Source organism: Melospiza melodia, chromosome 3 (genome assembly GCF_035770615.1).
Source record: "Melospiza melodia melodia isolate bMelMel2 chromosome 3, bMelMel2.pri, whole genome shotgun sequence".
Lineage (NCBI taxonomy): Eukaryota > Metazoa > Chordata > Aves > Passeriformes > Passerellidae > Melospiza > Melospiza melodia.
This window is the reverse complement of record NC_086196.1, coordinates 70,640,450-70,655,369: the sequence shown is the minus strand read 5'-3', so window position 1 is coordinate 70,655,369 and position 14,920 is coordinate 70,640,450. Positions and strand designations below refer to the sequence as shown.

General features: G+C 34.2%; 1 protein-coding gene across 1 annotated transcript in view; it reads left to right on the top strand.

Moving 5' to 3' along the window:
* USH2A (usherin) overlaps window positions 1–14,920 on the top strand; it is a 374,541-nt gene that overhangs the window by 124,392 nt on the left and 235,229 nt on the right. Inside the window, 5 exon segments of the mRNA XM_063152181.1 lie at window positions 4,749–4,879; window positions 10,496–10,622; window positions 11,002–11,103; window positions 12,404–12,592; window positions 13,093–13,223. Coding sequence (XP_063008251.1) covers window positions 4,749–4,879; window positions 10,496–10,622; window positions 11,002–11,103; window positions 12,404–12,592; window positions 13,093–13,223 — 680 coding nt within the window.

The following is a 14,920-nucleotide window of genomic DNA, read 5'->3' as shown; positions in this document are numbered from 1 at the left end:
CTGCTTTGGAAACTGATCAGTTTTTGTTAAGTCTTCCTTCTAATTTTTTTCCCTACAGGTGTGTTTTCTTATATATAAAAAAATATATTAAAAAATAATTGTCTCTTTTAGCTATTGTGATGACAAGAGGTATCACTCTCACAGAGAGAATAACAACAAAATGCTATTGAGGTGCATAGCAACTGAGATTTTTTACTCTCCATCTCTCCCGTTCCTAGTTAAAAACAGATTTTTGTTTATAATTCCTATGGAAAAATGTATTTTGATTAGGCAAGTGCATTTGTGTACAGTCTTAATGTTAAATAAACACTTAAGGTTTGTCATCCTGAAGGGACTGCTGAGAGCCTAATGCTGTCGTCAAAATTTTATATACAATTTCTGTTCATTTTAGCTGTCATTATGCACAAATAAGGCTCTCAGTGAGCATAAAGTGATCACTTTCTTTGCCAACAATTTTCTGTTCATTAGAATGTGCAATTATATAATTATTGAAACCATTTCCTATAACAATATAAGTAAAATGGAAATGCAAATTATGTTCCTACAATTGTACAATTTTGGGAAAAAATCACTGGAAATGGATGTGCTTCATAGATTATGCAAAACTCATTTTTGAAATTGCTTTTTGATTTTCAAGGTATTTGGCAGACTTCTTCTTTTTTATTTTTCTGATTGTAATGTATGCTCTTTTCCATTTATTTTCTTCCTAAGTTTGCAAGGAAATTATCCATAATATGCTGAGGTATCAATCCTGTTATTATATATCTTGCTCATATGGGTTGGGATTTGATGTATTTATGAAAATTAAGCTAAAACTAGCCTTGCTGATCACTGACAAGCTTGGAAATCTATTTATGTGACTGTTCTTAGTACTTTTGAATAGAATTGTTCATGTGGTTATATGTAAGTTTTGGTGAGGAGTCTTGAGACTTTTGTAGATAATTTCTTTGTATTTAATGACTATAATAACTTCTACTTTTTAGCTATTTTCAACTCTGAATATCTAGTTTTAGAGAAAGGTACTTTACAGGTATTTTTTGCTGAATGGTTGGGACAAGATTAATTTTTAAGTAGGTTACTTTGCCGAAATCTCTCAAGTGTTATTGCAAAAGATGATTTCAATTGTCTTGCCTCCCTGCCTACATTCTCCCCTCTACTCTTCACCAAAAAGTCAAAACACAGTTTTTGAGGACTCTAAATGTTTTTGTATTTTGAAATGGTTTTGACTTTTTAGAAACCTTTTTTTAGGAAAACTAAACTCAGTTCAGTTCATTTGGAAAGATATGTTACAGCAAGTTGTTACCCTTATATCCTGGGTGAATGGTTTCTTGGTCAAATAAAACCTATTTTAAACTTTTTATTTTGCAAGAAAAAAGAGTTTTGCATTAGTCAGAAATGAATTTTATTGCTGTAATAATTATAAATTATTAGTATATGTTATGCTAATCTAGGAGCTGTTTCTAATTTATTATTTTCCTGCTGACTGCCAACTGCTTCTTCTGAACTCAAAATAATCCCATGTGCTCTGTAAACTTGCCAGAAATGCAGTCAGCATCTCAAGAGCACATTTCTGCCTCTTAAATACTTTTGTGCTGGTCTTGTAAATCATACTGAAATGTGCTAGAAGAATCTGGATCCAGGTAGAATGTGAAATGCTGCTGAAGTTCTGAGCCTTGCTAAACTTGCATGAAGGAAACAAAAAGGGGGAAGAAAAATCCCACCATATGCATTTTCTTTATTGAACAAAAAAAGAAATTTTTGTGTTATGGCACATCAAAAATTAGAGTAATATTATATAATTTTACTTGTAATGTCAGCCTGTTCCTGAAAGGGACTCTCAGAGCTGTGTCCCTTGCAGGGTAACGTGCTGGTGTTGCATCTCATTTGGATGCATTTGAAAATGCCTGCATTGGTCATGTTTCAGTCTTATTCCCACTCTAACCTGGGTGTGCCATCTTTGAAACTAGGACAGAAATCCAGTCCCAATCTGCTGCTGCATAAGTTGAAAGTATGTAGGTCCTGATAGAAGGTTAGTCTGCCCTAATACAATTTGGGATATTTGAAAACACTAATGCTAATAATTACTAATTTATTTTACTTGTCCTTTTTATTACTCTGTAGTCTTCTTTTCATCTTTTATGTTCATTATATACAATGCTTGTATTATTTTTTGTACGATGCCATTATAATTAAAGAAATTCAATTACAGAAATTAAATAAATTTCTTTATTTATAATTAAAGGAATTCTGACAGCTTCTCCAATTGCAACTATAATTTGAAATGGAATGAAAGAATTTATTTGTATGACATACATAAATGTTTAATTTGTAGTAGAATTTCCTGTTGTTTTTTATCCCAGAAATGATAAGTTCTTGTGGAACAATGATTTGTGTCACACAAGAAAGCATGTTAGGTGAATTCTTGAGTTGCAGTTCAAGTTTCAGTTGGTTAAAAGTACCTTCCTACTATGCCCCACAGATGGTCATGTTTTCCATCCAAGATTTAGTAGTATGAGTAGTGTGGCTGAGATGCAGTTTCTGTATATGACAAATTACAGAAGTAATTGTAATGTCACCACTTTATTTATGTTTCTATTTATATGTTATATTTAACATTGAAATTAAGATTTTAGACATGCATTTTGAAATAATAGACACGAGTCTTTGAGAAACTTGAAAAATATCTCACCCTCCCCTTAGGTATGAAAAAAAAAAAGAAAATTTTTTTTGGTAATACAATGTGGTTTTCAAGTTCTGTGAAACTTCTCTGATGTTGGAAGGAAAGATTTCTCTGTCCAAATGAAGTAAATCCATTTCCAGTGTTCTGTGCCACTAAAAGAGAAAAATGGCATGCATGTAGTTGCTACCACTCTGAATGGGCTTCTGGGTATGCTTTGTGTTGACCTGGAGGTCCAGCATTAATTACTGTGTACTTGTGAAAAATATTAATTTAACAAGTTTTTTATTGTGCAGTGAAAATATTGTCTGTGGGACAGAAGTTTTCTTACTGTTTGGTTTCTCTCTTGTAGTCACTTGTAGAAACATGAGAAATTATTAATATTGAACTTCCTTATCTCATGAGAAATTCCAAGGACCCTTGAACTTAAAGGGATGAAGTCTTTTTCTTAGTTCTTTAATATGTGGCAAATTAATTTAGAAGAAAATAATGGCTCCTGACTCATCAATAATTTCTATAAAGCTACAAGCAGGATTCTTCAATAGCCAAAGAAAAAGAAGGCTTCTGCATAACAGTTGTAAACTTCTGTAATTACTGCAATTTTGCTGCTATGAACCATTTAATTTATATTTTCTAACACAATATTATACAAGAATGTCTATGTACAATATAACACAATATTATGAAAGAGTGTATGGTGTTTTTGCAGAAACTAAATTATTTTGTTTGTGTTAGTCCTTCTGCATCAGGTGTGAGGAAGGATCCTCTGGTCTTCAGAAATGTCCTTTGGCAGCTTCATGAAAATACTGGCAGCTTGTTAAATTAACTGTGCTCCCCATTGCTGGGATTAGAGGCCATCAGTCTCAGCCTCTCCAGCAGATAGTGCAGCTGGAAGTACCTGGAAGCTCACAGTAGTGCAAGAGCTCATTTCTGAGCCAGGCAAAGCGCTGCTTTTCCTTAACTGGGGACACTGTTGGCTGAGTTTTTTCATGTGCAGGAGCTACTTGTGTGCAACTGCTTTTTGCAGGTGTTTTAATAGCAGGACTGATTCTCATTGCTTTGTGTCTGATTGCATCATGTTATTTACATGAAAACTTTGGATGGAATTAGGTAGAGAGGCCAAAGGATATTTCTTTCAGGTACAAGCATAATCTCATATGAATGTGTGTCAGAATTACGAGTTTTATTTTTTTTTTAATATAGGTGCTGTCTGCAGTAAAATCTTTAGTAATTTATTGTTTTCTGCCTGTCATAAAATAAGGAAAATACTGGATAGTTTGATAGAGTTGGGTAAAACCCAGTTACTTACCTTGTTCCGTAAAGCACCTTATACAGAAATGTCGTGGAAGTGTATAGAATAGGTGGGTGTTGCTATTACTGCCTTTTTCATTTCCCTTTGCAAAATATTGGTGCAGGAAAAGCATGGCTCTACCACACACTCAGGGATTTTATCAGAAACTAAATGGAGGACTATTGATTATGATCTGGAAAGTCCTTAATGAAGCTTAGTTCATCCATTACTCCTTTGGATATTTCCAATTTTTGTTGGAAAACTACTTCTTTTCCATGTGTTCTTTGTGCACTTAGATATGATGTTTATAAAATAATATAAGTAAAATTTACATATAAACACATACATATATCTTTTGGAACCAAAACCCTACTATTTGTTCAAATCCTTGCATGCAGAAACCTCATTTCTGTTTTACCTGTAGAAATGTTAAGTGAAAAATGAAAATCCACATGTAAAACATTGACTTTTAGAATATTATGCTAATATCTGAATTATGTTTTCCTAAGAAAGAAGTTACTAAACAATATTAGTCACAATTGCATGTCTTTTTTTAGAGATGAATAAGGGCTCACAGAAATTTCTCTCAAGGGCTGCCTCAGTCTGGATTAGTAAAATTTCTCCTTCAATGTGTAGCAAGGGTTTAGGTGAACAGAACTTCCATGATTTTGCTTTGTGATGTTGCTGCTGTTTTTAAAATGATATTTTATTTGTAAATTTTGTTGTAACTTACAAGAACCACTTTTGGTATTAACCATCTATTTACTTTTTTCTAACTAGGTATTAAAGTGAACTTTAGAACCCAGGAGCCTGATGGTTTGATTTTTTTCTCTGCATCACCTGGCAATCAGGAGGAGTACATTGCACTGCAGCTGAAGAGTGGGCGTCCTTACTTTCTTTTTGATCCACAGGTACAACAAAAGACAGGATCCTATAAAAGTTGCTTATATAGTTTACCTTTGTACTTTTTGCATGCTTATCCTTGGGAATTTTTTGTTTTGTTTTGTTTTTGGGTTGGTTTTTGTTTGTTTGTTTTTTAAATTTAATTGATACAAGCTAACTTGCTTCTCAGAACCCATAGGTAACTAGAGATTTTGAGTAGAGAAAAACTGAAATACTAAATCTTTGCTGATTTTTTGTCAGGTATGCCACAATATAAGATGGGCTTTTTTGCATTTTTATGAGTGAGGTTTTTTATCAGTGCCACTTAACACCACTACAGCTTAAACTAACAAGATTTCAAAGTTGCGCAGAACTAAGTTTTGAATTAGTTAGTAAGTTTATATAATGCTAGTCAATTATTTTTAAGCCTTTCGTCTTGAGACTGCTCTCCTATAGAGATCAGCATGTCACCATTATGCAAAAATATAAATGAGAGAAGTAGCAACAAAATAAAAAGTAAGGCCACAATGCCTTGCATTTCTGTTTGGGTATTTTGTGTTTTCTGGGCACCCCAAAACTAGATCTCCTTATGGAATTAAAAAACCTTATGGCCTCACTTATATTTCATAAATATGCAAGAAACTAAATACTTATCAGATTTTTCTGACCCACTCTTAACCTTTGCCTCCTGAGCTCTGCCACAGTCACTCTGTGACCACGTGAAGGTGTTGTGCAGTAGTGAAAATCCCCTTAAGCTTTGAAACACCTATAGGAGAAGCAAGGTGCTGCACAGAAGCAGGCTTGTATGTGATCCCAATGCTAGAAAATGTTAAATCTACTTCTAAGCCCAAGATACACATTTCTATTAATTCTACAGCATTTACACGCAGGCTTCATCTTATTGTGTACTTCAGATTTTGGGGCCCAGCTTAATGTTGTTAATATTGTCCTCATAAACATTTTAATAGGGACTAGTTCTATTTTTGCTCTCTTACACCTATACCTTCTTTTAACTGAAAAGGAAAGTTTTATTTCGCTTGCAAGATCTTCTGAGGTTTATTTAGATTTTTTGTTGTTGTTTGATGGTTAATTGGAGTGGCTGTCTTTCAACTGACATTTTAATGCCTGCAGTAGTATTCCTAATCCTTCTTTCAGATTTGCTTCTTTTAAAGTAGCTTTATGTTAAGTTGTTTAAATCATTCCCTACAAGATATTTTATTTCTTTGGATCCACAGTATCAGGGGAATGGGAAGAGAGAGAGATGGAAGAGTGGCTGCTTTGGGGCTTTAATTTTTCCCCCACTTTTTCACCTATCTCTTAAGTGTAAAAAATCCCAGCAGGTCTCATATTCAGTCCTTAGAGCTTCTCAGTTCCTGTAGTATTTTCAACAGTTACTGTATTGAATTTTAACAGATTACTTCTTTATGAATGTATCTTTCTTTATCTTTTTATTTCATTTGAATCAGGCAACTCTTCCATGCTTATTTTTAGACTCATCATTTCAATAGTTTCCTCTTATGAAATAGCCTGTTGTGCTGCTTCAGTGCTTCAATTGCTGTTTAGAGAAAAAAAAAAAAAAACTGTCATTCAAGGTATCCGGGAGCAGTGTAGGTCTTAATAGTTGATTTACTATCTTGAAAGCTAATACTTTATAATTTCTCATTAATAATGTGGAAGAGATTCCTGTACATTCTCAGATTCAAAAGTAGGGTGCGGTGGCCTACATCAAAGTGTTTTGTGTAGAAAACTTTTCTTTTTACCTCTGAAAATTCAGTTATTGAAAAATTTCAGTCTTCTGTATCCCTAATATTCTGTGCTACCTTACTGTCATTACGTTTGTTTCTTTGTTTTTGTCGAAGTTGTTTCTTTTTTTCTTTAGCCATGATTTGCTATTCCTTCCCTACAGTGTCAGATATCCTGTACTGTAGCAGCACTTCTTCATCTTTCATTTGTGCATCACAATCTGCATTAGTGTGCAAATTCTTTAATTACTTCTTATTGACATCAAGTGGTGTCTTAGCCAGGTTATAGGCATTCTTGTCTTTAATTATAGTCATGACATATACAGTAAACATTTATGGCCCTTCCTTTATGCTCTTCTCTGAGAGATTGCCAACGTTCTTTTTGATGACAATTGTGTCCCTGCAGCTTTTTATCTGCAGCAGTGTGGTGTAATATTCTGTGCTCCCTTCCAGCTGTGACCTGTGGCAGGTTAATTATTTGTACCCTCAGTCCCTTTCGGGATGCTGGGCCGTATCTTTGCTCGTGATCAGCCGCGCGTTCTCTCTTTGTTGTGTCTGCTGTGGGGATGGTCCTGCCAAGTCCTCCTGGTGGGGAGCCTTCAGCAGCCTCGCTTCTTCCTTCGCTAAGTGTTAATTTCAAATCCTTTTCTTCGTGTCCATTCATACTTCTCTGAGCTCCATGTACACCACCATTCATCTGGCTGTTGTCTGACTGTTCCTTTTTGTCTCCCTTTTGTGCTGTGCAACTGCTCTTTTTTCCTTCTTAACTGTTTTACTGCCATTCTTTGTGGGTTACTATCCATGGTCCAGGAAGCCTGAGTTTTTTTTGCAAACTGATCTTTTCCTTAGTCTTTTTGGAACAATCAAATTTTTCTATAGAGCTTCCTCCAAACTCAGAGTCTCTGTAAAGCTTCAGCTGTCTGTGGATTTTTCTTCTTATTGTGATGTCTGTACATCTACACGTAAATTATACAATCAACTCCAGCTAAATTTATGGTTGTCTTTCAGTGGCTAGAGGTAATTTCATTTTTTTCCCAGGGAAGCACTGAATATCTTATACCAAGTGAAATCAGTTACAGTGGAAATATAAGCCAAACATGGAGCACCTTTTTTCCTAAGTGATTAGGACAGCCTGAGGATACACTGAGGTTCTTCTCACAGGGTGGAGGGAATTGTATCCAGCTCTTCTGTTTTAGAAGATGATTCATTTACTAAATTTTATAGCAAAAAGGAGGAACACTAGATACTTTCCTTGTGTGCATTGCCTTGTTTGCCTTGTTTGTTGTTCTTGTCATGGAGAGGCCAAAGTATTAGGCACACTCTGAGGGTGAGGTTTTTATTCCACAAAATAAAAGGAAGGAAGATAGACAATACCTGGCTATGTGTCTCAACTAGACCTTCCTCCTTGGCACTGGCAAAACATCAGTACTTGTTCACCTTCTTAGTAGTAGGAGTTTAAGCATTAAAAGAACTTGACTGGGACAAGTGTTGTTGCATTCAGACTTTGGCACCTGAGACAGTATCTCTGAAGATTCATATTTGTGATGATTTTCAATGTAAACATCAGTATGACAGAATCATGTATATTTACTCAGTTGTTACTGACAGCAACCAAACATTAAGACTTATTGTATGGCATAGCAAAATAATGCAGATTTCAAAATACGTATTTCCAAAATCCATGACAAGCAATCTTGCAGCAGGCTGTTTGAATGTGATCCCAGAGTGACTGGTAATTATGGAAAAAGTGTAAAAAGGCCTCTCCAGTGCAGCACATGCTGAACCCTGAACACTTTTTTGTGTCTTTTACATTCCTTCCCTCCAAAATTAGGCACAGGTTAGCACGTGTGCTTGTGTGGTCCCAGATTGAATTGGTTACAAATAAACGTGGTTTCTGATGTATAAAACTGTTAATACACTAGACTGTTGGCAAACATAATATGAAGAACCACTTATTCAGGCACCTGATCTTTAGAATGCAGCATCGTTTGTAACAATTTTAACGCTAACTAAGTACACTTTGATGAGACAGCATTTAATAAAATGCTCATTAATTTCATCATTAGCAAGGGTATGCTAAGAAGTAAGCCAGTTTCTTATGTCACGCCCAATTAGCATCCCATGCTAGTAATCCCATTAGTATTGTTGAATTCACTAATGGAAAAACTAATGGGCATGCTACCAGGGCACATTAATTGGGCATGACACCAGTTCTGGTTTTAATTATTAAACTACGATAATGAAATGTGTGTGTTTGTAAAATATTAAAATGTTGAAATAGGAGAGAAGACAATAAAAAATAGTATATGAGAAAGTGCCATCAGTATGTAAGGATATATAGCTTTGTATTCTTATTATTGGGGCAGAGAGACTGCTCTCCAAACCTCCTCAGTACCAGGATGTTGACTGAATGGAGCTAGAAACGTGCTGTAAATATTCACAGGAAATAATTTTTTCTTTAACTGTGTATAGATGTGCACATCACATAGATATTTTGATGCATAGGATACAGAGTGACAGTCCCCTATGCTAAATGTTAAATGTGTTCTGGGTTCATAAGTCTATGTGCCAAAATGCAATTTCTAATGGATGAACATCACTTAAGACAGAATACTAAATTTTCATACAAGGGTTTTAGTATTAATCAAAATAGGTGATTGTTTCTACCAACAGCTTTTCTCCATGGATCAAAAATAATACTAGAACATCTGGAAAAAAACTGTTGAACTGTCCGTCTTGTTGCTGCAAAGTTATAAGCTGGGCCCCCAAATTATAAGCAACCAAATTTCTCATTTATGTACTTTTTGGAAATTGTTTTTTGAAGCCATAAAGTAACTGGAGTAGTTGAGATTATAGCACAGTACCTTTATAATGAAATATTTTTCTATCAGTAGTTGCCTGCTGTACAAGACGATTCTCTTTTGTGGATTCAGCAGAATAATGTTGAGTTCCCAGATAGTTTAAGAATGATATAAAGTCCTAAGGCAATCTTATAGGCATTATTAACAAGTTAGATGATTGTTTGCATATAAATATCTAGAAAATTCTTGAAATTTATTAATTTTGTTTTTATTACATCATTATACTAATTTATGTCGTATTTTGTTTGGTTCTTTGCATTCTTGAGATTTAGTTTGGTAACTGCATCTATTACACTCCTCTTACTCAGCAATTGAGAAAAGATTTCTCTGTATATGTAATAGATGTCCTTAAATTCACCCCTTCATGTTGTATTTTTATTTGTTTATTAAAATCAGAGAAAAATTCTCCTTGAATTTAAGTACATTTTTACAAGCATCCCTTGTACCATAAAAGCAACCTCAATAACTAGAGATTTTATTGCTTTTGATACCAGGTTAACATGGAGGGAAAATGCATCCACTGTGCTACACATGCACCCTCTTTTGGATCCCTTCATATGGACAGGTGCTGCAATTAACAATCCTGATATGCAGCTGCTCTCCATGGATGGCACATTGAACCATGGCCATCAAACTTCACAGCCACAGCAATCCTTGAAGTAGTTAAATAGAGACATAATTTAAATAAAAAATATAAAATCTGAGTGACATGACCCTCAATAATTTGTGCGTCATCCTTGTCTTTATCAGAGGAACTACACAGGATTTTCTATTTTTAATAGACACTGAACTGGATGCTTGATCCCTCATTTATTATTTGAGAACGTTAAATTTAGTGTTTAAATTTAGAAGGTTAAATAAGTCCATTATTATAATAAATAAATAAATAAATAAATTCAGCAGTCCAAAGGAAGTTAAACATAGGACTGCTGTCTTTATTTTTAGATGTAATATGCTATAAATTGTCATAAATGAGTAAAATATTATTCTAAATATTACATTCAAAATATTCTAAATCTGATTCTTCTGTTATAATAAAAAGGGATCTGCAGTTGCAGTCACTCCAACTAATGATGGTGGAAAAGTGTATAATGACAACAGTTGGCACCAACTAATTGCTACAAGAATTCAAGCTCTGGGAAACATCACAGTGGATGGGCAGTACACAGGTAATCAATTCATTTAAATAACTTTGGTATTACTAAGGATATTGCTCACTTGCTTTTTCACTATCTATGTTCACCCATACAGAAAAAAAATTAACTCCATTTTCTGACGATTTTGTCATTACTGGTTTGTCTGTTCATCTGTGCGATCTCTCCACTGTGTCTTTGATAATTGAGTACTTAGTCTTTTTGTTCTTGTGAATTTATAATTGTGTTGATCTCCCGTTGCTAAATAGAGCTGTAAATATTTCCTGGGTATGTATTATGAAACTCTGAGACTATTGTGTCACATTAGTCTCTTTATAAAGTACCAATATTTTGTTATTGAGTTGAAAATCTGTTGAAAGCATTGAATATGTGAATAAAAAATTATTTTGTTCAGGTTCTTCCTTAGCGACTAGTGGCAGTACCATTATTGGAGAGAACACGGGAGTTTTTGTTGGAGGACTTCCACAGGGTTATACTATTGTAAGAAAGGATGAAGGTAAGTATGATAAATAAGTCTGTACAGTTTCTAAAATTTTATCTTTTGGGATAGACTGAAATCTCTATATAGTTGATTTCATCAACATTAAAGCACTTTTTGTGGTCTGTGTACCATTTCAGTGGATTTTGTACACAGAACTGGTATGAGTGTGAAACTTATGGGTATGTTTTACATACAGTTTCACAAATTCATTCCAAAATACCAGTGTAAATTGTTTGTATTAGCTTAAGCACAAGGTTATGCATCCCAGTTTGATGCAGGAGTACAATGTACTGGCCTTTTTGGTGTGAGTTTGTATCCTTCAGAAGTTGTTGCATTGATCTCAGAGGTGTATGAATATACCTGTATTTTACAGATACAGAATTTATGAGGAGCTGGATCATATCTGGCTTCTCAAAGAATCAATAAGTATAAGTTTTCATACATAAACTTAGTATATATGCCAAATATGTAAACTGCCATCAAATGGCAGAGGTGACTTTCTATGTAAGTATACAATCAGCTGTTTTCCGTGAATTCATATCCAGAATTCTGGTTTTTTTTGTATTAATCTGAAAGTCAGATTCTTTATTAAGTTTGTGTTTCTGCCTCTGACATGAAATCGGGTTGATTTGATGTGGGGTACACTAGAGTTCAACTTCCTCTTCTTTATTTCACTGCACTGAAACCAGAAAAACATGCATCTGTTCTTCTAAAGCATCGGTTCACAAAAAAATCCAGGATGCCTCTCTCAAAAACACCAGCTATATATTCAAAATGAGACTGAATATCAATGCCATTTAAGAGTAGGGCACCTATAAAAACAGATTTGAATTTTTGCCCCCAGTAATAAAGAAGGGATACCAGCTAAGTGTAGTTGATTTTGGGTTTTTGTTTTAGACAAAAAAGGAAGGAAAAGCTTCCCAATTAAGCTTCTAAACCTGTATCTCTCTGCCTCACCTATTGCTTCCTGCTCACCACATGCATGCCTTTCTTCAGAATTTTTGTTTTGTTTAACGAAAGCTTTTTTGGATTTTCATAGAGTAGATTTATGTTGTTGATTTAAAAGTACCTGCATGGAAAAATCTCAAAAAGTTTGATAGTTTTCAGCTACACAGCAGTAGGTGCTGTCTTTAGTGATTAGACCCATTCAGAAATCTGGATTTAGATTGGAGGCCAGCTGTATGACCTGATTGATGGCTGGTTTTCTATGCACACATGGACTTATATGATAGGGACAGCATGTAAAAAACATATAAATTAATTCCTACATTTAGTTGCAGGTGTTTGACTTAAAAAAAAAAAATCCTTTTTGCAGGGATGAAGACTATAGTCCAGAAAGGATTTGTGGGCTGTCTCAGTGACATATTTTTGAAAAAAGTGCATACTCCCTATGAGAACTGGGAATCTTTGAACTGGCAGGACGCTGAAGAACAAAACAATGTCTACCATGTTTGGGAAGGATGCCCCATTGGACTCTCAAAAGGAGCACATTTTCTTGGCAGAGGTAGTTTGCTGTGCTATTGCTCTATCCAAATTTGTTATTGAGATAATTGAGAAGATGGTTGTGTCAAAAGTGTTGCAGTGATCTTCTTTTCAAGGCAGCTTTAGATATATGGGATTATTTTTGTTGGTTTAAAATTGTGTCTCTTGGCTGTCAGAAGGTTGCTGAATGGAAGAGGAATTGCAGATAGTGCTGCTGTAACTATATGCAGATTGGACGTGTGTCTGAAAGGTGAATTTTAGCTTTTGTAGGGACATAAAGATGCCTATCAACAAAAAAAAAAAAGCCAGGTAAAAAAAATTTAGGATACTTTATTGGTTTGGTTTCTTGCTGTACGTTATTGATAAATGTCCTCAAAGCTAAATGATAAAGTTGTGAACTATAATTTTGAAGCCTGAGTTCTTAATGTCAGAGTATAAAGTAGCACCTAGGTTTTTGCTTTTGATTTCTTGAACAAATTTACTTATTTGATTAACTTATGTATGTATTCACCTTCTTTCAAGGGTTCCTGGAGCTGCATTCGGGTGTTTTCAGTGGCGGACTGGAATTTGAGATCTCATTCAAATTCAGAACAGATCAACTGAATGGGTTGCTTTTGTTTGTTTACAATAAAGATGGCCCAGATTATCTTGCAGTAAGTTCAAAAATATGATTAACTCTATTTAGACATGACCTGTAAGTTTTCTCCACAAAAGCAAAACTAGCACTGAAAGAAATTTCAAACCAGAAGTTATTTTCTGGTCTTATTAGTTTTGAAATGCTTTGCACAGCACACTATAATGGAGCCAAAATTCTTTAACAGATTCTAAGTTTTAAGTTACTGTTGTTATTTATGTCATAAATAAGAAAGATATAAACGTATGAAAAGCAGAATTATTGTCTTAACTGGATTAGAAGTGATCAGAAAAAAGAACAAAATACATGTATTAAAAGCTTTGATTTAATTTCTAGGAAAGCATAAAGTTTTTCTATTTTCCCAGTTCTCATACTAAAACAAAATCAATTAAATTATAAATCAAAAAGGCTGTGATGGAAATTGTCTGGTCTCCTCATAAAACTCTCTTTAAGGTACATGTTTATTTTTATAATCCATATTTTTTGTTTATTTTGACTTGAAACAGGCAGAAATTAGTTAGTTCCAGCTTAATTCCATCTCATCTCTGTTGCCATTTTCCCGACACTGTAGAGGAAGTTTCACAAATCCTGTATCAGGCAAATTTGTGAGGTAGTGCCTATGAACCTTCTTTATAGCGTCTGTTACATAAAACTGTTTATGCTCAGAATTATTTGTGCTTCTATAATTTCCAATATCTTGTGTAATTTTAATATGTTTGGTTTAGTTTTTCAAATTCTTTTATTAGCTATATGGCTATGGATTTTCATACTTTACTTTCCCAAAGATTTTGAGTATAATTAGACTGTGGTTACCACTGCTTAGTGGGTCAAATATACTTGCACCAACTAATAGGTATTACAGAGGATGACATAGGAAAAAATACATTTTTTCAGTTGTTCCAGGAAACAATAATTTATTTTTAGAGATTTTTGAGAGCATTGTTATTCTTTATGACCCCATCTGCTCTTTCTGCACTTTTATTGAATTTAATTTATTTATTTATTTCATATCATGCAGCTGTTTTGCTAATGGCTGTCATGTCACAACCTGTTTTATTGTGTGGCAATATGTCTAATGGGCTTTCTCTTTTAAACTTCTGACCTAAACCATATAAATATATTTTCCTCCTTTTCAGGTCAATTATAACTTACTCCATATTTACTTTTTATACTATTGGCTCTGCCAGCCAATAATTTTTTCTTGGGTTTTGAATTCTGCTAGAACTTATTGCTTCTTCTTTTAAAAGCAGCCTTAGTTAAAAAAATTGTCATGACTACCTATAGCAAGTCTTGCTATTTACAGTTATTACTTTAATTTTGCCTTGAAGTAATGACGTTGAGATCATGAGCCAATAGCATAAGGTGTTACATTTATGCTGCTGTCCCACCCTAAAAAAGGGTTGTATGTGTGTAATTCACAGCACAGGGGCACTTCTTATGTGAGGAGTACTCACAGGGTTCTTCTGGAGGTTCTGGTAGTAGGTCAGTCTTGTTCCTTCTCTCTTGCTCTGTGAAATATGGGAAAATAGACTCTGACTACAAAGGAAAAAGGAGACTTAAGAAATTAAAAGTGGAGTCAAAAGCACAAAGGAATTAGACAAATAATTTCCTTTTCTTTTCAATTACAGATTTTTGGTAGTTTTATATTTACAGCATTTTTAGCTCTGAAAATTGGATGATTTCCTTAGCATTTGTTCTGTAAATTTCTTTAATCTA